The sequence below is a fragment of the Sciurus vulgaris genome (genome assembly GCF_902686455.1).
Source record: "Sciurus vulgaris genome assembly, chromosome: 19".
Taxonomy (NCBI): Eukaryota; Metazoa; Chordata; class Mammalia; order Rodentia; family Sciuridae; genus Sciurus; species Sciurus vulgaris.
In genome coordinates this window covers 3,817,013-3,841,179 of record NC_136480.1, presented here as the reverse complement: position 1 = coordinate 3,841,179, position 24,167 = coordinate 3,817,013, and the positions used below count along the sequence as shown (strand labels likewise).

Genomic DNA, 24,167 nt, shown 5'->3' with positions numbered 1-24,167 from the left:
ATTAGGCCCTTCATTATTTAAAGAAGGAACAGAAAAGGCAAATTGAGTTCTATCCTTGGAATGAATAAGAATGGAATAAGGAATGGAAAAGAAACAATCTTTTATATCTATAGAGATGATATGATAATGTTTTGGAACAGCAGCTAATGAGGGGAGACCCAGTTACACCGGGCCCATAATCTGCATACTGAAATTTATGGCTCTCAGATCTTGCAAAAGTCACCATTTCCTAGACTTCTTTTTTATGACAAAAATGGGTGTATGCCAAGGGGAAGTGGAAGGAATGATATGATTTTCCTTCAAATTGATTAACTATTTTTCTTTAGAAAGGGGTCACTGGGGGACCCAGATAGGATTATTGAATTTCCATGTTATCCTTAATGGTTCAGTGGTCCCTCCGGAAAACCCAGCCCCTCAGTCTCTGTTTGTCCTTTGGCTTGAATGGGGCAGGTAAAACTTTGTAAATGTTTGCCTAGTCCTTTTCCAGGGATATAACCTTGTCTCACCATGAATGGCAAAACAGTTGGGTTTAGACAGGACATATTTTGCTCAACTGAGGAAGAAACAACAACATCCATCTGTGTTAAAATGTCTCTTTCCCAAAGAGTGACAGGCAGGTGAGCTAATACATAAGGTTGGAATGTTCCTCTTTCCCATCAGAGTCATCCCAAGATAATACAGCTGAACTTTGTAATGAGGTTTGGGCAAATCCAAGTCCCTGTAAGGTGGTACTGGATGCTGTAACAGGCCATGATTTGTTCCTGTCCTTCTGTCTTACAATAGAGATGTCAGCACCCATGTCTATCTACCCTCTATGGGAGTACCATTAACCTTTAATTTAAGCGTGGGTCTATTTTTTGTTGATTGTGCCCAAAAGACACCTGATCCTGTGGATCCAAACCCATTGTTTTTTCCAGTCCTTTGTGAAGTGGGAAAGGCCCATGATGGCTAGACAATATCAATATTTGTGCTATTTTATCTCCTGGAGAAACAACAGATACCCCTCAAGGGGAGGATAACATAATCTTTATTTCTCCAGTATAATCAGAATCAATGACTCCTGGCAATACTTGTAATCCTGACAGAGTTGTGGAACTCTGCCCTAACAATAATCCTGTTGTGCCCTCAGGGAGTGGTCCATGTACGCCCATGGGGACCGCTTGTACTCCCATTTCTGGGTTAAAACATGTCAGGTGGTGGCACAGAGGTCCAATCTCCTGCTCCCTGATGTTCCTTGGGACAATGAGGAGATAGTCAGAAAGGATTGTGAGTGGGGATTTGTACTACAGGATTCTGAAAGGCCCTGTATATTTGAGGGCCCCGGGTTGGGCCCCCCTGGCCATTTTTTGACTGGGCTGGCATAGGATATCTCTCTATATCAAATCATGATGTACAATATTTCACCCAGTGCCTTCCTTTTCGGCACCAGGGACATAGACCTGGGGCAGGGTGATTTGTCCCTTGTTGTTCTCCAGTCTTAGGTGTTCCCCTGGGCTTTAATCCTATGGGTACTTCAGGGAAGTCTTTTCTGAAGTTCCCTCCTTGCCCACACTTAAAGCATATTATTCCTTTAGCTCTTGATTGCCCCTGATTTGGCCCATGAAGAGCAGCAGTTATTACTTGTCCTGTAATGACTGCATCATTGATATCCCTGCAGACCTTTATATAGGTACTTTAATCTTTATTTTGCCATGGTTTTATAGCTTTTTTATACCATCTATTTGCTTGCTCATAAGCTAATTGTTTTATTAAGGGTATTGCTTGTTCTGAATCCCCAAATACTCCAGCAGCAGTTTGGATTAATCTATCAACAAAATCTGCAAATGGTTCATTACTTCCCTGAATCACCTTGGACAACTGCCCCTGTAAATCTTCTGTCCCTTGAATTAACTTCCAGGCTTTAGTGGCAGCAGCAGCAATTTTTGTGTACACCCCAGGATCATAAATAATCTGCTGTTGAATACCTTCATAGTTTCCTTCTCCTGTCAGTATTTCTACATTTCTTTGGGGAAAGCCTACAGCAGCATTATGGCATGCCATTTCTAATGAGGCTTCCTGCCATGCAGTTTTCCATACTAGGAGGTACTGCCCCCCTGATAGCACAGCTTTACATAGCCTTTTCCAATCTTCCAGCATTAGATCTAGCCCCAATACTGATTCCAACATACTCATTGTAAATGGGGCCTGTGGACCATATGTAGCCACTGCCTCCTTAAATTTTTTTACTGTTTTGAAATCAGAAGGTTGGTGGCATCTTTGTCTATTTTGGTCCTCTAGCACAGGAAGAATTGTGGGACTGCTGGGGTTTCCTTAAGGGGGGTTTCTTCTCCCCACGGTGAAAAACCCATCTGCTTTATAGCATGAGCTAACTCCTCCCAAGGGTGCTTTGGGGGATATAGGGGACAGGCTGCTTGAGGGGGAGCTGCTGCCTCCAGGAAGGGATTGGTATTTCTTCCCAATATAACTGATGGGGGCAAACATGTCCTTGATGCTCTTTCTAATTCCTCCCCAGTAAGCCCCTCCTCCTCTTCTTCCTCTTTATGAGATGTTATACTTGTTTCTTTATCTCTTCCAGACACATATTTCCTTTTTTTACTAAAGTTCTTATTTTACCTTTTTTAGATGTTAGACATTCCTTAATGAGCTGCCACAGGGAAAAGTACCTCTAGGTAATGGGGATTGCTTTTCTGCTTTAATAAGATCCTCTTTATCATGTTCCCACTGTGGAATATTTAGGACTCCCTCTTCCAAAAACCAAGGACTAACCTTGGCCAACGTGGTTACATGTGCTGTCACAGTAGATCGTTTTATGGCAGTCTCATTAGCCTTAAGTACATCTTGTATGATTCTTATCATTTGATTTCTAGACACTTGTGACCCCATTCTGGAGTTAAACTCCCTTTACTGGGGTTATGTGGCCTCCTTTACCAGGGTAATGTAGACTCCCTTTACTGAGGTATGTGTTCCCCTTTATTGGGACTGTGGGGTCCCTTTCACCGGGACTGTGGGGTCCTTTTCACCAGGACTGTGGAATCCCTTCACTGGGACTGTGTGACCTCCCCCTTATACACTCTGGCCAGAGATTTATGGGAGGTTATCCTATAGTTTTCCTATAGATTACTTTAAGTTACTTAGTTTTCCTATAGCTTACCTTAAGTTACTTACCTGGGAGGACACAGGAGAAAGAAGTTCCCCGTACGGGCCACCATTTGTTCCATCCAGTGGAACCGGCATGCAGAAAGGAGACACCACCAATCTTTAGTTGATGAGATTTGTTGTGTCCTCCCTGTTTTTCTGTCCCCTTTGTTCTCCCACTGTTCCCTTCTTCTACCCTCTCCCTCTCTCCTCCCCCAGACTCCTAGCTTATCAGCCAATTATAGCAAAGCTTTCTCTCATGCAGGAGAGCATGCAGAGGAATGTCAGCATAGCACTATATGGATCACAACCTGTCCACGCGCGGCATGATATTAGATAGCCAATCCTAGAGCCTGGTGTTAACACATCATAAGTCTCCAAGGAACTAGTAGGCAAGCAAACTTTTTGGGTACTTCCTTATTTTGGTATCCAGTGCCCTTTGGCTCACTGCCAGGTGCCATCTTGTCCAAGATGGCCCTCAACACTCAGGGATGAAGCCTGTGCCAGCATGTCAACCTACTACAGGAGCCACAGCCCTGAGGGTGATGCAGGGTACCCTGACATTCAGGGTCTCTGAATCATTCTCAAGGGTATTTGAAAACAGGATTATCCAGATTTCTCAGGTCCTCAGACCAATCCAGGCTATCCCAGCAAGAGGAACAATCCATTCTCTGCAGGCTCCAGAACAAATCCAGACCATCCCATTTCTCTAGCAGAACCAGATTATCCTGGATCTGCCAGCAAACCTGATTATTCTGGTGCCAGGAACAATCCCTATTCTGCAGGTTTCAGACAAGTCCAGACCATCACAGATCTCTACCAGAGCCTGATTATATTGAATCTCAGAGCAATCCATACCATCCAGGCTTATCCAGAGAGCCAGATTACCCTGGATCTCAGCAACATCCTGATTTTGCAAGTCCCAGAAGTAGTGGAATCTCTGCAGTCTCCAGGATAAACTCAGGTTATTTGGGATCCCTGGCAGAACCAGACTACCCAAGAGTACAGGGCAATGCTAACCCTCCTGGCTCCAGAGCCAATGCCAGCCATCCAGGCTCTAGGAGGATCTAGAATATGCCAGTTCCAGCATCAATTCACATACAGATGCTCTGGGAGAGCCTGATTATCCAATTGCTAAGAATCAAACTAGCTCTACATGCATTTGGGGGGAACCAGACTATCCCAATGCTGAGGACTACCGGAATGCTCCAAACTTTTGGGGGAACCTGATTACCAGGTGCCAAGAATAGTCCTGGTTATGGCTCTTCTGAGACCCAGGAAATGACCAGGAGTAATGGTCCCTTGGACATCCTTAGGAGAGAGAGTGAAGATTACCTGGGAAGCATTGAAATGATGTCCATGGAGATTGCAAATCCTCATGAACTGTCTCTGCCAGGTGCTCCTGGAGATGGCTCTGTGAACCCTGCTTACATGGGCAAACGTGGGCTTGTCTGTGTTTATGGAAACCTACCATTGTCCAAATGTGATTGGCACAAGTCACCCGAAGGACAAAAGTTAATAGCATCCCTGATACCCATGACATCAAGGGACAGAATCAAGACCATCAGGAACCAGCCAAGGACCATGGAAGAGAAGAGAAAGCTCAGGAAGGTGGTCAAGAGAGAGAGAAGCAAGCAGTGCCCCTGGACCCTGGAGCTCCGGCACTGCATTCAGTGTCTCAACTCCTGCTCTCAGGCTTACCAGAGATCCAGGAACAGCATCTCTGAGCTACTCAACACCACCAGCTTGTGGCAGAAGATGCTCAAGGTCATCGGGGGCAAGTTTGGCACCAGCGTCCTCTCCTATTTCAACTTTCTGAAGTGGCTCTCGAAGCTCAACATCTTCTCCTTCATTGTGAACTTCATTTTCCTCGTCATCCCCCAGCTGACTGTGGCAGAGAAGAACACCCGCCCCTTCACAGTGCTGGAGTTTTTCACCGGGTTGGGCCATTTTAGGGATCCGGTGATATATTATGGCTTCTACACCAATTCTTCCATCCGGCTCAGGAGCAACGAGATTTCCTACAACATGCAACTGGCCTACCTCTTCACCTCTTCATCCATTCCATCTACAGCTGAATCAACATCCTGAGCCTGCTTGGTCATCTGTTTCTTCAGCTTGCTCTTCAGCATGGCCAAGTATTTCCAGAACAACTTCATCAACCCCCACATTTACTCCAGAGGGATCACCAAGCTTATCTTCTGCTGGGACTTCACCACCACGCATGAAAAAGCCTGAGGCTAAAACAAGAATCTGAGCACTGAGATAAGGAGAACCTGTCAGAGATCCATCTGGAGAAAACCAAGTTCACTTTTCACCAGCAGCTCACCTGCCAGTTGGCTCACATGGCTGCCCAGCTGGTCTCCACTGGTGTGGCCCTCGCCTGCTGTGTGGCTGTGTATTACCTGGCCGAGTACAACTCTGAGTTCCTGAAGACCCACAGGAACCCTTGAGCTGTGCTGTTGCTGCCCTTTCTTCTGTCTTGTATCAACCTGGCTGTGTCGCACTTCTATTCCATGTTCAGGCTGGTGGAGAGGTACAAGCTGCCCCTGCTCAAAGTCCACATCCTCCTGATCTAAAACATCTTTCTAAAAATATCCATCATTGGAATTCTTTGTTACTATTGGCTTAACATCGTGGCACTGTCTGGTGAAAAGTGTTGAGAGATCCTGATTGGCCAGGAGATCTACCGGCTCCTTCTGATGGACTTCATGTTCTCCTTAACAGATTCCTTCCTGGGGGAGATTCTGAGGAGGATCATTGGGAAGTGGTTCATCACAAGTCTTGGCTTACAGGAATTTGGCATTGCCAGAAATGTTCTAGAACTGATCTATGCACAAAATCTGGTGTGTAGGACGGAGACTGGTCACTGAGACTGGTTGCTCAGGTATGTTGAGATCCATGTGGCCTCACACACCTACTCTTCCAACTTCTTACCTGCTGTAGCTGCCCATGTTAACCCTATGACTCTCAGAACTCAGAGTCAGGGAGAGTTGTGTTCTCTCTAGCCTCTCTGACTTCCCTTTTCCTGGGCAAAATGCTCTCGGTTTCTGATTTTCCACAGGTTTGTTAGGCTTTGTTAAGATTTTTGCTAGGCTCAGGAAAGTTTTTGTGGACCTTTCTCTGAACTCATGGAAGTGATTTTCCAGTTTCCATTGGCTCCACCACATATAGTGCAAGATGGCTTCTAGATTGGTTCAAACCAGATGACATAAACTCCGGGTGACTTCTTTTTAGATATGTTTAATGAGTCAAAGACGCATTAACTTGGCTAGGACAAGTGCCCTTCCAGTCTCAGGATATTTTGTTCTAAGCCTCAAGGAGAAGTATTCCTGCTGCTTGAGTTCTGGGTAGCTGAGCAGGAGAAATGCTGCCTCACTCTAATGCACAACCTTCTGCCCATCAATCTTATTTAACTTTCCAAGAACCAACTCCTGCTTATGTTGATTTCTTCTTATTTTTATGCAGTACTTGGAACACCCCCAGGCCCTCATGCATGCTAGACAAGTGCTGTACCACTGAGCCCCATCCGCAGCCCTGATGCTTCATAGTTGTAGTGTTTCTTCTGGAGAAATACCTTGAATCTCAAAAACCTACATTTTGCTGAAATCATTTTGGTGACACTAAAAACCTTGGTAGTAGATAGTTGCTTAAGGAAAAATCAAACTTATCTGTCTACCTTTTCTGACAGATTTACCACTCTAATGCTAGAAAAAGACTTAACTTTGCTGGTAAATGTGGGCTACCACCCAATGTCTCTTCCCATTTGATGCACAATCTGTCTGATTAGCAACCACAAATTATGCCACATTCCTGTTCAGGAACATGAGGAAAGACCTCAGTGGAGGATCCCTTGTGTCCTGGCCTGGTGAACCCCACAATATGGATATGTGCTTTGTGTATGGGATTATTTATTAAGCCAATAAACACAATGTTATGTACTCAGCCTATCCAGGTCTTTAAAATGTGTTGTCCTGAGTGTGTAATTTTCTCTTTAAGAGAGCCTTTGATACTCATGATTCTGGTTCCTTCCTAATAAATTTAGTAAAATATAGAAATTTCAGGAGTTGTTCAATTTTTTCAATATCACTGCTCTCATAGACTGTTCAGATTTGAAGCCTGAGGCTCCTCTACTTCCAGAGAGCCCTCTGGTCACATCACACTGGCCCATGAAGATTAATTTCTCTTTCTCTCTCTCTTTCTCTCCCTCTCTCTCTCTCTCTCTCTCTCTCTTCTCTCTCTCTCTCTCTCTCCTCTCTCTCTCTCTCCTCTCTCTCTCTCTCTCTCTCTCTCTCTCTCTCTCTCTCTCTCTCTCTCTCTCTCTCTCTCTCTCTCTCTCTCTCTCTTTCTTCCTTTTCTTTTTTCCCCGCCTCAGGATCTTGATTACTCATTCCCAGAAAGAAAATTTTCCTGATTCTTAGAATAGATGTGTGTTTCACCTCAAGATTCTATGGTCATCAAATAGGAGGGGCTGTACATTTCCAATGCATTTAGTCACACAAGAAATTCCTGGAGAATAAAAATATGTTGGTTTAAAATGAGTGTTCTTTGCTTCTTTTGCTCATGGTCAGAATGGATATTTTAATGTATTTCTTAACCTGAAACAGAAGTGCAAGCCTGAAACTGAGCTTGGAAATACTGGAAGACATAGTAACTTAAACCACACGGTCGTTGTGAGAGTTGACTAGGGACAATAGTCTCCCATTTTAGAGAGAGGACACTCAGAGCCACTGGGAACACATGGGAGGTGTCAAGAAGAACTCACTCAGAGTAGAAGCTTTACAGCATATGGAATTGTTTTGTACTAATTTGAACATGATTAATAAAAAGGGAGCATCATGTAGTCTATGTGATTGGGAGCCTTCAGATCCCTCACACAGATGTGTCCAGGGAGTTGAGAGGAAAGTTTTGAGATCGACTCTCCCCAGGTTGCTATTATCCAGCAGAGACTAAAGTAACAGTAAGAGACAGGTGACAGGTTCCACTGGGGAAACCACAGTTCTGTATCCTCCACTGGGATCTTGTCACCCTCTTACAGATGCTAAAATTAAAGGCCTACAGAGAGGTGAGTTACAGGCATCCATTTCTTAAAACTGTGCAGGATCTGCTCTGGTCCCCTGACTCCCTATGACCCTGCCAAGTAAGTACCTTTCTATTCCTCAGATGCAGCATCAGTGTGTGAGGAGGCTTCTGTGATTGTGATGAATAATCAGAAGAGCCAAATGATTTGTTAGGTTCTTTGGTAGCCCTAAATTATATATCCAGTATTGATATACTCAATAGCTCAGAGGAGTGTTTATAATGCAAAGGGAAATTTTCTTTTTAATAGTTTTAGCACTTTAATTTGGTGACTGTGAAATTTGTAGATTTTTTTTCATAAGAAATTATTATTTTCAGTAAATCATTTTTGGTTTCCATCTCTTTCTCAGACTACCAAGAGTTTAATTTTTTGCTATATTATTTCTGAACATACATAGTAATATATTGTCTGTTTTTTTTTACTTCAGCATTATTAATTCATATACATATTAACCAAGGAAGAGACAAGATCTAATGTTTAATTTTATTAAACATACTTGGTTTTCCAACTCTTGTCTCCATAAATCAATTCAAAATATTATTTTCGCATTTCTCTCCATGCCTCAGATACTGATAAATCATTATATATGCCAAAATACTTTTTAATTTATCAGAAATAAATTATATCATTTGTTCAAATAATTGTCTTAGAGCTTAACCTCATATTCTGATAAAATATCAACCAGCATTTTTTATACAGATGTATTTTGTCTCAGTTTTGATCTCACAAATTAAACCAATGGTGTCAAGTCTTGAGCAAGTTCTGTCTGTGAGGAGGATTCAAGCTGGAGCACTGACCAGGGGCTGCTGTTGCTTAGGAGACAACCATGTGATGACAGTCACCCCTTCCTGGCTTCAAAGGATCAATTGTGTAATCTCTCCAATATGTCATGGATAAAGAGAAAGTTAATGGAGAAGTGATGGTGAATTTGTCAGGTATAATAACAAACTAAATACACCCTTTCATGTATCTAATGCACATCACTAAATAAGGACAGAAATCACAATATTTACACCATATATGTGACTGTGTCCATGTTGCACCTGAGAAAAGATATGTCATGATCCCTCCCTCCAGGTTGTGTCTCTCCAGACACTGGCCATGGTAACATAAGCCATAGTAGCCCAAGGTGGTATCAGGGTCTGCTGAGCCATCCTCAGTGTCTACTGTTGTCCTTGCCACTGGTTCAGTTGCAGCACCTTTGGTATTGTTCACTAGCATCTGACCCATTGGATGATAGAATATATTTCAGGGTTGTCTGTGATTTGGACGATGGCAGGATGCAAAATATTTAAGTGAAGGCTTCCTTGGTCAGGGCAGGAAAGGGAGTCTGTGCCAAGTTACCTTGCTCTTGAAGGGACCTCACACTGTCCACACTAAGGGAGCCTATTGATGATTTTATTTTAATAAACAGACTTCCATTCAAACTTTTTTCTCCACTTACATTTTATCTTCTAATCTGCCCACTTAGACTTTCCTTTTTCCTCCCCATTATGACCTTCCTGAATGTGACCTATTTCTGAACTTATTTTTCACATTATTATTTTTTGTGTAATTTTTGTCATATTCAGAGCCTCCAGTCTGAGGATGGCTTGCTTAAGTCATGATATAAGTGAGGTTTGGCACCTTAGGGCACCCAGGTGCTATTTCAGCATCCTCTCTCCAAACAGCTGTTTGAGGAGGGGGTCATGGATCATCCTCATGTTGGACTGGCCTTCTCCACCACCTGGACTGAGTTGTGCTTGGCAGGTGTGAATGGGGTGAGTCACAGCTGGGAAAGGACAGGGTAAGAGGATTCCTTTTAACTCACATCTATGAAATGTCTACACTTTCAGGATGTTTTATAATAAAACTGATAAATTAGAACAAAAGTAAATACATAACTTTCTTTATAATACAACTACATGTAAAATGTATGGAAGTGGACTCTACGTCTCACTAATATGCATGTGTGTGATCTGCACAGTTGCAGACACCCAGCTGTTTCCTTTCCTGCCATCTCCAGGGAAGTTAGCGCATGTGTGAGACTCCTGAGGGCATCTGACTCTGCCACATTTTTTGATCAGGACAGTGAGAAAAGGAGAACAGGTTTTCCAGCTATAACTAGGACATTTCTCCTATAGGAAAAAAATGTAGTATTCTACTGGTTTTCAGATACTGCTCCCATGAAATTATGTCCATTCTTGTGTTTGGAAGTCTGTGGCACCTTCCAGCTCAAACCTTCCCTCCCGTGATCACACAGACAAGAGTGCAGGCCATTAAGCAATGTTGTGCCCTCAGTCCACAGTCCACAATGATGCAGAGAGACATGTCCTCCTGAGGTTTGGTCTTCTGTGGTTTATTTTTTATACTGAATTCAACTGAATTCAAGAAAAACCTGTATTTCACAGAAGTAACAGTGTAGAAGGGAATCAGTTATTTCATTTTATATCATTTTAAAGGGTGTTGTGAAATATTCTATATCCAGTTTATTTTGTCTTAAAGAAATTTTATCAAAACAGCACTGTATATCTACATCTCACTTGAAATAGGCATACAGAAATAGGCATATTCTAATTAAAGTCACATAGAAGACAGAAACCACGTAGTGCTGTGCTATAAATCAGTGTCTGTGGTTTCTAAAATGTGGAGCCCACTGGACCATTTATTAGCATTTATTTCTATTTCTCTTGGGCACACCAAGGGAGCAGATCTCTTTTTGCTGAAAGTGTATTTACATAATTGTTTTCACTAAATTAATCATTTGCAAGAAATTAAATCTTTTAGTGTGACTCTTACTTTCCACTTTACATCATGGCACTTTCCCAACATTTTCAAAGCAATTATTTTACTAAGCTTGAAATACTTCACTCTTTGTCATTTTTGTTCACAATTAGTAACTGATTATACTGATAAATTTTAGGTAACTAGGAAAATATCTGATAGCCTTACCCACTTGTTTATCAGATGATATAATTGTGCAAATATGCTACAAGTCTCATTTAAAATATGTACATCATAGGTATACACCTCAAATTAAAACTGAAATAAAATTAATACCTTCATGCTATAGGGAAATATTACATGAAGATGTCATCACCAAATAGTTTAGTATAATTTTTCTTCTGTCTGCTCTGTAGAAATACCATTCCTTACTTAAGATATGAAAGTTGCTGTCTTATAGAAATGCCTGTCTCAGGGCCAGGATGCATTTCTGACTCCTATTTAAAACACTAAAAATATGCCCCACAAAATATTTAAGTTGTATGCAATGCAGTGGCTCACACCTGTAATCCCAGTAGCTTGTGAAACTGATACAGGAGTATCACATGTTCAAAGGCAGACTCAGAAACTTAGCAAGGCCCTACACAACTCAATGAGACCCTGTTTCTAAGTAAAATACATAAACAGAGTTGTGGACAAGACTCAGTGGTTGAGCAAACCTGGGTTCAATTCCCACAACCAAAAAGTAAGTAAATGAATGCAAGCATCTAACGTCAGAGTCCATATATATCAATATTTTGCCTGCAGTCTGGTGATGAACAGTCCACAGTGGAGAATGCTGAATGTGTAGACCTGAATAAGCCTGCCCCATTGACACCCTCTCCTTGGGAGTTCTATTTGGACATTCCTGCAATCTGCCTCATTTGAATTCACTTAAAATTCTACCATGCTCAGGTTTTATAAGGTTTCTGCACATACAAATACAATTTAACTGTTGCCCTCCCAAGGAAAACAAGGCATAATGTTAAAAAAAGATGCTGAATGTGAGTATTATAAGAGATTGGAAAGGGTGCACTACAGGGTACCCACATATTTTGATGTGGAAATTCTTGGTGGTTGGGAATATTGAAGCTTGTAATAATTGTGATGCAGAGAGCTTATCTTCATGTTATCCTCAGACATTGACTCTATACTTCTTTTCACCAGAAAAAAAAATGACAGAAAGCAATCCAGCTTACATTTTTATTGCTCTGAGAAATGTCTTTTCCTCCCAAATTGTCATTGGGATTGCAGCCAATGTCTTCCTGCTTCTCTTCCACAAAGTCACATTCCTTCTGCAGCGCAGGCCCAAACCCACTGATCTGACCATCGCTCACTTGGCCCTAATTCATATGCTGATGCTATTAATCAGGACCTTCCTGGATACGGACATTTTGGGGGTTGAGGACTTTTGGAATGACATCACATGTAAGGCAGTTATCTACTTGTACAGGTTGATGAGAAGCCTGTCTGTTAGCACCACCTGCATGCTGAGTGTCCTTCAGGCCATCACCCTCAGCCCCAGAAGCTCCTTTCTGGCAAAATTCAAACAGACATCTCCACAGAACAGTCTGTGTTGCTTTCTCATTCTCTGGGTGTTCAACATGTTCATTAATGTTCGTGTTTTAGTCTGCATTGAAGGACCCAGCAATGACACATCAGCTTTACTGTTTTTCTTTGAATCCTGCAGGGTTTCCTCCACAAGTCACTACTTCAACACCTTCTTTACCCTGATAGGAATACTCCGGGATGTTTTCTTTATAGGGCTCATGGCCCTCTTCAGTGTGTACATGGTGACCCTCTTGTGCAGGCATAAGAGGCAGTGCCAGCATCTTCACAGCACCAGCCTGTCTCCAAGGGCATCCCCAGAGCTGAGGGCCACCAGGTCCATCCTGCTGCTCATGGGCTTCTTCGTGGTCATGTACTTTGTGGACTGCATTTTCTCAGCCTCCTCTGGAAAGATGTTGAAGAATGATCCAGCTCGTGTTGGGGTCCAGATGCTGGTGGGCAATGGCTATGCCACCGTCAGTGCTTTGATGCTAATCAGCACTGAAAAGCGGATAAACAAGTTCTTCCAATCCACATTGGGGAAGGAGAGGAAATGTTTATGTAGTGCTGGGTAAACCCTCCTTTGTAATTTCCAAGTGAGCATGAAGGAGTTGTAATCTGAACAATTATTCTTTATAAAGTTGCTAAATCTACCCCAGTACAGTGGAACACACCTGTAATCCCAGTGCCTCTGAAGGCTGAGACAGAATCGCAAATTTGAGGTTAGCCTCAGCAACTTAGTGAGGCCTTTAGCTACTTAGTAAAACCCTGTCTCTAAATTCAATATAAAAAGGGCTGAGAATGTTCTCAGTAGTTTAATTTCCCTGGGTTCAATCCCTAGTAGAAAAAATAAAGCTAAATAACTGATGGACTGTTTTGTTATGGTGCATGACCAAATGAGATATCTTTCAGTGTCCCTAAGTTGTCCCTTGGCTTAAAAATGCATTCTGGAAGAAGTATTTTGTCATAGCAAGAGAAAAAAATTTGCATAAATACAACTCTCTTATGTGCCTGATACAATTAGTATTATGATTCATTTCTTTGATTAGAGCAACCACTGTCAGTAAGGATAGTGAAATTTCCTCCATTTAACTCCAGAAGCTTTTCCAATCATAATTGTACCTTGTAATATCCAAGAATTTCTTTAAATTTCATTTTCATGTATTATTTTTTTAATATTATTTTATTTTCATTTGAATAATAATGAGGGTAGGAAAAATAGCAGCAGCTAAACAGGAGTCAGCACAGGAGAGAGCTCAGGTGTCTTGGAAACACACAGACCTAATTCATACCCAGGTTCTCCTTCTGTTGGCCTTGTGGCCTCAAACCAGTGTTCTTACTCTTTCAGCCTCAGTTGTAGAACAGAGACAAAATCTGTTTCATGGCTGACATAGGTTAGAGCTAACAATAGTGTTCATTTGGCAGCATGTATACTGACAGTGGCAGGGTGCAGAGGAGTCTCTTATGGCCCCTGCACAAGGATGAAAGTCAAATTTATAAAGCAATCCACATTGAAAAAAAAAAAAAGATCAGAGTTACTATCTGTGTGCAGGCAGAGCATGTGTATATATTAACTCTTAATGACCACAGTAATGCTCTGAGAATTGTGGTATCATGATCTCCTCTTTATAGTGCAGAAACCTAAGTCCCAGATAAATTAAGTAAATGAATTGCTGATAAAATATGAGAGGAAATTCTGAAATTGACCACTGACAGTCATGCTGCAAGGCCTGGGCTTCCAGCACTTAGCCAATGATCAGTATTGCTGCTACAACAAGGATATTCGTTCTAAAGTGGCACCTGAGAGTCACAGCAATGGTGCAGACAACCACAGAACAAAATCCCAACCCCAGTCCTGCATCCTTCCAGCTCATAAACATAGCTGGATGGCAGGTGGATATGTTTTGACCTATAGTTTCATGGCCATAACTAAACAAGTCAGGCTGCTGGATTGAAGCCTACAAGGTCAATGTGAAAGTTGTTCAGTGGCAGAACTGGTCAACTTCTGGAGGAAAGCCAAAGCCATCTCCTTCCTTATGCAGTAGCATGTGGACATACCAACTCCTAAGGGTGCTGTGGAAAACTCGCAAGGATGTTGATCCCACAGACACAGGAGACTCCTAATTCTTCCAATTCCTGAAATGTCTACCCTAGCCAGAGGATGAATGAAGGCATTTGGTGCTTTTTTTGCCTCCCTCAATGTCAGTTATAAATACTGTGCACCAGAAAATATTCAAATACTGCTTTTTCATTTTTGAGATGGAATCTCACTCTGTTGCAGAGACTGTTCTTGAACCCTGAACTCAATTGAGCCTACTGCTTAAGCTGTCCGAGTAACTGGAACCACAGCTGCACAGTGCTGTGATCAGCTCAAATATTATGGAAGATTCAAATCAGTGCTGAGGCTACAGCATTTCCTGTCCCTCAAGCAGTTCTTCCTCACCTCAACTCCACAGTTGTGACCTCATCAGGATGTGGGAGAAGCTATCACTATGTGTGAGTGATGTGAGTGTAAATGTCAGCATCTGTACCTTGTGTGACATGGACAGTCTTTCAACAAAGGGACAACTTAAAATCATTAAAGAAAAGAGCCACAAAACAGTCTTCCTGTTACCACGGGAACCAAACGTGCTCAGAAATAACTGGGAAAGGCAAACCTCACTTCTGCAGAAGGCTGTGCTGCTGAACAAACCTGGCAAGGAGATCTGCATGCCATTCTTGTGTGCTCTTGGCCAGAACATCCACATGTTTTTGTTCCATCACAGCATTGCCTTTGCTCTAACAGGAGGAACCCAAGCTAATAATCAATGTGATCAAGTAATTTTGAGATTGGTGAGGGCAAAGGCAAAAGCTATTGTTAAAATGTTCATGATTGGATACAGGTTGGAAAGCTCAAAATGCCTATGATTGGATCTTGTAACCCATTTAAGCCTACATGCTGTATTCTAAAAACCATATACCAGAGTTTGTATTTCACCCAACTCCCCCTGTTTCTCTTGCTAACTTTTGGTCTTATTTTCACTTTTCTTCATGTACCCTTTGGAATTGCCAGGCATCTTAGATATATTAATATTTTGATTTGAAATTCACTCATGGTAAAGATTTCTCCCTTTTTAGCAGTTTGGATACTCATCCCAGGAAAAAGGAGCACTCAGTAAGGTCTTTTCCTGCTTTGAAACTTGTCTTCTTTATAGGTGTTTATTTAAACCAAATAACCAGACTGCAAGTGATGAATTACAAACTCCAGAGGAGGAGTCTGAGCAGCAGCTCATAATAATCATAACAGCAAACAAGGTAAAAAGAGATGAAGTTGTCCTTTGCACAGCATTAGGAAGATTTGAAGGTCTCAGATTAACACAAAAGAGACTTGTCATTCAGACAGAAATTTTTGTGATATATATCAGGCACTCCTGTGTAAAAACCCTACTCTTATGCCCTCCCATTGTCACTTACTTTTAGAAGGACTGACACAAAGGTACATCTCATGTAACAATAAAAGAAGTATTATCTTTTAAAAGTCAGTGAATGGCTGTGTTTTTGTTGTATCCTCCTGTTAGTTGTCTAAGACCAAGTTGCTCACAACTGAACTTTTTCCTCTCTACTCTTAGCATCAGCTGAGTTTTGTCAGGGATCAATCTTGGGAACCTTGGAGAAGCCCTTGGTTCTTTAGAGATTTCTCTACCTGTTGTGCCACCTGGCAGGATGGGTTAGGGTTTTGCTGACCACATGTGGCTTCCCAGGGAAGCACGAGAGTCATTTCCTTTCCAATGGCTCTCCTCTTTTCAGAATGTGCACTCTTTGTCTTCCTCTTTCCTAGGGTCATCAGTCCCTCTGACCAGGGAGTCGGGTGACTCACTGGAGTTGCATGGACATTTGGGGTACCATTGTTCCCTGGTTGCTGGCTGACCTTAGAGGGCAATGACCAACTATTGGCTGCTTTTTCCTCAGCCCTTTTACTTCTTCACCTGTGGTCTGCAGGTTTAGCTTTCAAACATCCAGCAGGTCAGTTTCACCAGTGGTGAAGAAAAGCACTGGTTTTAACTACAATGACTGTAATTTTACAGTGAATCCTTCAATGTAACTGGGGTCACTAATAGTACTGGAAGTCACCTTTATATCTGTGTCCTATAGGTGATGCATTATTGTCTCAAATTAACTCAGGTTGTTCTTTTAGAAGCAGTGCTTCTTCCAAATACCAACAGGAAACAGTTTCAAAGTTTTACAAGGAAAATGGAAAAGGAAACATAAAAGGGCAAAACCATATTCAGTTTTTCTAACAACAATGAACTAAGAAATATATTTTTATCCCAGTCTTTCGATTAGTTATGCATAATATACCTGTTTATTTTGAGATCACAGTAAATTTTAGAACAAAAAAATTCTATCGTTTGAACATAAGTTCAAGTGTGCTTAATTGTGGTCTTCTTTGTAGCCATCCTAACATGGAGTAGTCTGAGAGAGAACCTTAACTCAGGTAAGGTGAGACCATGGCAAATTTAGGTAATGAGCTTTATTTCTAAAGCCTTTTACTTAAATATCACATTACACTATTCTTCCATTTTATTTCCTGAATCTATCTGAAGATCTGTAAACATAATATAACATTACATCTGAATCATGCCTGAAACAGATAGACTAAGAGACATCCACAGTAATCTCCAGGATATATAAAGGACTAAAAAAACTTAACAACAAGAAAACCAATAACCCAATCAATAAATGGGCCAGGGGACTAAACAGACACTTCAAAGAAGTACAATCAATTAACAAACATATGAAAAAATGTTCACTATCTCTTGAAATCAGAAAAATGCAAATCAAAACACATATAAGGTTTCATTTTACTCCAGTCAGAATTGCAATTATCAAGAATACAAGAAATAAGTGTTTGTGAGAATGTAGGGAAAAGTCCCCTCATACATTGTTGGTGGAGCTGTGGACTGGTACAAGCAGTTTGGAAAGCAGTATGAAGATTCCTCAGAAAACTTGGAATAAACCCATCATTTAACCCAGCTGCCCACTCCTTGGTTTATACCCAAAGGAAATAAAATCAGCATCCTACATTGATGCAGCCATGCCAATGTTTACAGCAGCTCAATTCACAATAGCTATATTGTGGAACCAACCTAGTTGCCCTTCAATAGATGAATGGATAAAGAGACTGTGGTAAATATGCACAATGGTTTATTACTCAGCCATAAAGAAGAATAAAATTATGGTATTTGCTGGTAAATGGATGGAGTTGGAGAATTTCATGCTAAGTGAATTAAATCAATCCAAAAGTCAAAGACCGAATGTTTTCTCTGATAAGTGAATGCTGACACATAATGAGGGGGGCTGTAAGGGAAGAGTGGATGAAAGTTGAATTGTGTAGAGGAAAGGAGGGGAGAGGTGGGTTGGGGGGAAGTAAAGAAGATGGAATGAGACAAATCTCATGACCCTATAAATATGTATGATTACAGGAATAGTGTGACACTACATTGTGTATGACCACAAATGAAATGAAAATTGTACTCCATTTGTGTCCAATGAATCAAGATGCATTCTGCTCTCATTTATAACTACATAGAACAGATGATTAAAATGTAACAAATATTTATTTTAGAAAAGGAGAGCTCTAAACTTCAACAAATCAGACACTACTTATTCTAAAAATGCATTTAAATTTCCAATTCAGTTTAAAGAGTTAATGCAAAATCATATTTATCAAATATATATCAAAATATATACATATATGATAGCAGACTACTTTTATCCAGCTAAAAAATTAAATGACATAAATAAAAAGCAATTTGATTAGTTCTTATAATAATAATAACCAATAATGAATTATATATTTTCTCTATAATTCTGAAGTAGGCTATTGTTAAAAAAAAATTAGCTTGAAGAACACCAACTCGGTAAAATGTTCTCCTGAGCATTACATTTTAAAAGAGTTGTGTAATTCATCTCATATACAGAGATATCAGTAATGGTTAGGGTCACTGATGTCCTTATAAACTAAGTTTAGTAATATCTTTGAAGTTTAACACCAAGTTTAAAATAAGGTTTAAAATTTTATATTAAAAATTTAGCAGACACAGGAAATTATCTTGATGGTGAAATGCAGATCATCATTTTAGGGTACCATTGTTTCTAAACATAGAGAATTAGTACATTACAGGTTAGGAACAAGAAACTTGCATAATTCTCTGCTGATTAAGTTAACTAATCCCATATATGAACTTTTTTAGATTTACTTTGCACAATCCTTTGGCAACTTTCTTAGATTGTCATTTTTAGATTGTCTATAACATATTTTGTAGAATGTCCTTATTTTGTCCTCTTTTTCATGTTGGAATTCAGCATAAGAATATTACTTTACCATACTTTCTACTTTTCCATACTAAAGTATATTTTCATAGTTGTTCTTTCTTGTATTTCTTTTCAAGTGTGAGACCCTTTCTTAAATTTCCATTCAGAAACAATCATTAAAAAATCTAAATTTATACAAATTTCTCATTTTTAATAAGTTGTATTGCTTTGTTTTACAGTACTTAAAGCACAACTGGAACTATTGTACTTTCACAATTAAGATTATATTTTTTAGATTTTAATTCTTAGTAACCTTGTTTTCAGCAGAGCCCCAGAAATAAAGCAATCTTACTGTGTTTTCACATTTACCAACAACTTATGAAAACACATTTATGAAGATCAATCACATTTACGTTCAAACACATTTACATATTTTTAACCTAGGTTACCCATGAAAAACTAGGTATCATATAAGTCTAGTTGACAATTTAAGTCAGTAATTCCTGCCAAGGAAAAGTCCTTAAAGGCAGAGAACATTGTACTTTAAATGTTTTATAGAAATCAATGATCTCTTGATTGACAAGTGGCCAAGAAAACGTGTGGGTTAGTAATCTTAAAGACATCTTTACTCATAAATATTTAACCACTTAAAGTCACATGAACTGAAAGGCGTTTGAATCCATTCTCTGCTTTAAAATTTCTAAGCACTCATTTATATTTACATGCTAATTTTGGTAGCATGTATGACATAAACACAACTACATACGTAGGCACACCATACAATACACAGATGTGCCAAATATACATAGAATGGACTGGAAACAAAGATTTTGTAACTTTTTACCAGGTATTAAATGCCTACAGATAGAAGGCAAAAAAATTAAAAGTATCAGATTTAACCCTTTAGAAAATGAAGTGGATCCAGTCACAGGTTCTTATGGTCTGACTCAGACATGGGGAGGGCCTGGCTTCCCATTTTCCTTCCTGTCCATAGGTCTTGAATTTTTCCTGGAGATTACTCCCTGCATGCTCAATGATTCCAGATCAAAAGTACTTTTTCTTTTCCCTTTTATCCCAGGACTATGTTTCCAATATTTTAACAAAATCCCAGAGGGCTTTCTGTGGGAATTTGGGTTTCTATTTCCCTGCTGGCATCCTCTTTCTCTAGATCAGTTTTTGTTGTTGTTGTTTTATTTAGAGGCTCAAACCCCCTTTTTGGAGATTTCTTGCACTCATGTCTGTCACACTCACATCTCCAGGATGTCCTGACCACCCAGGAAGTGCTTCATTCTGGAGAATACATTTTTCCTACCTTGATCTGTGCATGGAGTTACCTGGAGTTACCTGGGTCCTTGCTCACTTGGATGCTTTCCTTGTTCTGCAGATCTGCTTTTGATTTGGTTCTGATTTGGCTCGGGAATCTGGTTTCATCCTCCACACTGAGACTGCTGCAGAAAGGTAGCGGGTCCATGTGGATGCGGTCCCCTCTGCCTCTTAGATGATGTACGGAACCCAATGTTGGGCACTACCATTGTTAGAAATATGGGTCCAGGGCCTCCAGCCACGACCTCATGGAGCAGTGGGAATGTTATTGGGATGCAAAGGGACACAGGCACTGTGCTTCTGGGGTTTCAGCAAACTTTTCTCAATCTCTATACATTTCTATTCCATATTCAATTTGAATTTTTACTTTTTCCTTTAACATCTCCATAGGAGAGAGGACACATGGTACTTGTCCTTCTGTGTCAGGCCTATGTCATTCATAGAGCTGTATATTTGGTTTTTGCACTTTTCCTTGTGTGTGTGTGTTATCATCAAGGCATTTATAATAAAAAGAAAATACAAAATATTCACACATAACTCAGAATTTGTATTAGGAACGTATGTACATACAGATAAGAGTCCACTATAATATCATTATAGTCTATGTCCTTTTATTAAGAAATTTACATTCCAGGTTATTATTGATACATGTAAGAACTTATGTTTCCATTTAATTGTTTTCTGGTTTTAGATCCCTTGTCCATTCTTGTATACCCTTGGTTCCTTTTTTTTCTCTTTTACATATTCTTCTGGTTGTTGGTTTTCTATAGTGATGAGGTTTGATTCTTTACTCAATTGTGTAATACTGTACCAATGAGTTATTCAATTTCATGTGCTTTCAAATTATTTTATTAACATGTATTAATCATACATATTGATGGGGTTCAGTGTGACATTTCCATGGTGTGTGCAGAATTCACTGATCAAATCTAGTCTCTGTTAATCCACCCCCCACTCTTTCTCAACTCTATTAATTGCAGTGTCACATTCAGGTTGACTTTTGACTCTTTGTCATCTACCTAGGAGAGAGGACAGGTAGTACCTGTCTTCCTGTGTCTGGTGTATTTTACTTAACAAGGTCCTGCATTTCCTTTCATTTTTCTTCACATAACAGCAATTCATTCTTATTTATGGTGGATAAAATTCCAGTGTGTTTGAATCTCATGCATTCATTTGTTGATTGGTACCTGGACTTATTAAATCACAGCTATTTTGAATACTGCTACAATAAACATCAGCATGCATGTATGATCTCATTCCTTTGGAATATATCCAGAAATGAGATTGTTGGATCATTTAGGAGATCTACTTAATTTTTTTTAAATCCTTGCATACGACTCTTCTTAATGATTGAACTGACTTATATTCCCACTCACTCTGAGAGCTCCTTTTATCCTCCACATCTTCACCAGCATTTAATAGTTCCTTTTGCATAATAACTGAGCCAATAGAACAAGATTACAAATCATTATAATATTGATTTCATTTCCTTGATGACTACAAATATTGAACACTTAAATTATACTTGTTCAGTGTTTCTATCATTCACCTACTTTTCAGTTGAATGACTTTTTGTTGTTGTTTATGTGGTCATTATCATTAGGACATTAATCCTTTACCAAATGAATTTTCCCCAATATCTTCTTCCATTCTGTAGGTTGTCACTTCACACTGTAGATTGTGTCCTTTGTTGTGTAGAAGCTTTGGAGTTGGATCTCACCCCCTGCATTCTTTTGGCTATTGTTTCCCATGTCCGTGGGTGTGATCTTGAATATTAGTAAGTTTACTATTGAAATGTCCTGAAAGGTTTTTCCTCTTTCATTCTATTAGATTCCTATTTTCAGGTCTGCATTTAGTTCAACAGCAACATGTTATTGGCATAAGCACACTCACAAACTTACGCATATATACATGTAAATATATATGTATATATGTGTGTATAAATATATGTACACATATATTTATGCATGTGTATATTAAATATATACAAAATATATATGTATATGTATACAAAATATATATGTGCATATGTGTTTTATGCCATACCCCATTCTTAATGTATATATTCATATACTTACATTTGTATATATATATATTTTTTATATCTGTTTGCATATTTTTATATGGGATTTAATACCTTAAATCACAGTGGAGATAATGGAAATAAATCTGTGTATCTATAATCTATAGCCAATATATTCACAAAAAGACTGCTAGAAATCCATAGTTGAGAGGACAGTCTCGTCAATGACTGGTGATTTGTAAACAGGATGTCCACATAATGAAAATTGAAAACTGACCCTGATCTCTGTCTCCCCCTGTAAAGGAAAGGAAATAGAAAAGGCAACTCCTAATGCATCAAAGACCTGATTTCCTGTTTCCATGGTGATTAGTATCATCCCTTTCTTCTAGACTTAGGAGTTTCAAGCCTTTCTTCTGAAACTCATCTGGTGGTGATGAATCCATCACTTTTTTATTGGTGCATCATAATTATGTATAATAGAGGGATTGTTGATGCCACATTCTATGTGCACATAACACAACATACCTATTCTCATTTCCCCGGACCTTCCATTTGCCCTCCTTTATGCACTTAGCATCATTGTGGGTGGAGGGAGGGCTTCAATGGCTGGGCTTCTGTTCTGTGTTAGTGCAGTGTTGCAGATTCCCTAGCAGCTCCCTAAACTTCTCAGGACTTGGGTGCCTGCAGGTTTTGCAGCAGCAAAGACTTCAAGTGTTTGGGGCATTCATGGGGCTGCTGTGGGACCTTATCCTTTTGGTTAGTAGTCTTTGACCTGAGAATGTAGTGGTAAGCGATTTCCCTTTTTTGCAAGGCCATTGATGAACTCTTAACCTCTAATTCCCACCCCAGCCCTTTTCAAGGTTTATTTAGAGACAGGGTTTTGCTAAGTTGCGTACAGCCTCACTAAGATGCTGAAGCTGACTTTCAGAAATGATTCCCCTGCCTCCGCCTCCCCAGCTGCTAGGATTAAGTCACTGTGCATGGGTGGTTTGGCACAGTTTTCCAGAAAAATTTTCAAATGATTGCAAAATTTTATTTTGGCACTTTGAGAAAACTTTCTCTTTTCTTTGTAATTTCAGGGAATGTTTTTCTCACCATTGACTACAAGGTTATTGAAACATTTTATTATGGTTAAATAAGAAAAGATAAAATTGACTATTTAACCATGTTTAAGAGAACAGATCAGTGGAATTAAGGACATTCAAATTTGGGTACATGCATAACCTCCACTCTCTCCCCCACCTTTTCTGCTTCCTAATTGATCTCTGTATCCATCAAACAAGAATTCCCAAATGCATTCCTTTCTTAACTGCTGGAATATGCTATATTGTCTTTATAATTCATACTGCCCCAAGTTCCACCCTTTAGGTATAGATTTATACAATGTTGATTCCATTGTAAATGATGGTTCACTTGGCATTATAACTTGAAGATTAATCTGTGCTTATCTTTGCATCAGAATCTCCTTCCTATTTAATGCTGAGTGGTATATCCTGATGAAATGTTTACACATTCATATGTTTGTGGATATTAGATTGTTTCCATGAGCAATATTTTTCAAATGATAACTTGTGTCCCTCTATCCAATTTTTTTTGTTATATTCATAAAAGTACACTTGACCAATGTATTATGAGATATTTACATTCTATTAGGCATAACACAAGTTACTGAGACTATTGATTTATTAGGCATTGCTCCCGTCTCTCACATATGAACTAATACCCATAATGTAAGTGATAATTGCCTTTCAGGGCTCCTTTTGAATCATCAATCAGAACTATAAAGTTCTTAGTTTATCTTGGAGCCATTTGGATAATAATCTTGGATGTAGTTCTCATTTACAGTTTTCAAAGTATTCATATAAAATACCCCACTTCATCTACTCATTCAACAAAAGAGCATATGCAACACTCCATGATTAATTGCATCAAAGCTGTGCAGTGGTGAATTCAGATAATTTATCCATCTTGCAAAGATTGAACATTTACTCTCCTCCCCCACAAGCATTTCAAAAAGTCAAC

At 39.7% G+C, this 24,167-nt stretch overlaps 2 protein-coding genes and 1 pseudogene across 4 annotated transcripts in view; all 3 read left to right on the top strand.

The window, feature by feature from the left end:
* LOC306650352 (uncharacterized protein C3orf22) overlaps positions 1-24,167 on the top strand; it is a 275,416-nt gene that overhangs the window by 84,602 nt on the left and 166,647 nt on the right. The gene's annotated exons all lie outside the window — the stretch shown is intronic.
* LOC306650477 (transmembrane channel-like protein 5) lies at positions 4,417-6,008 on the top strand (annotated as a pseudogene). The gene has a single exon. The product of its transcript is annotated as a transmembrane channel-like protein 5 (transcript).
* On the top strand, positions 12,133-13,080 carry LOC306650476 (vomeronasal type-1 receptor 90-like; the record flags this gene model as incomplete). Its single annotated transcript, XM_079122487.1, has 1 exon — positions 12,133-13,080. The coding sequence occupies one exon, from the start codon at positions 12,133-12,135 to the stop codon at positions 13,078-13,080; it is 948 nt and encodes a 315-aa protein (XP_078978613.1).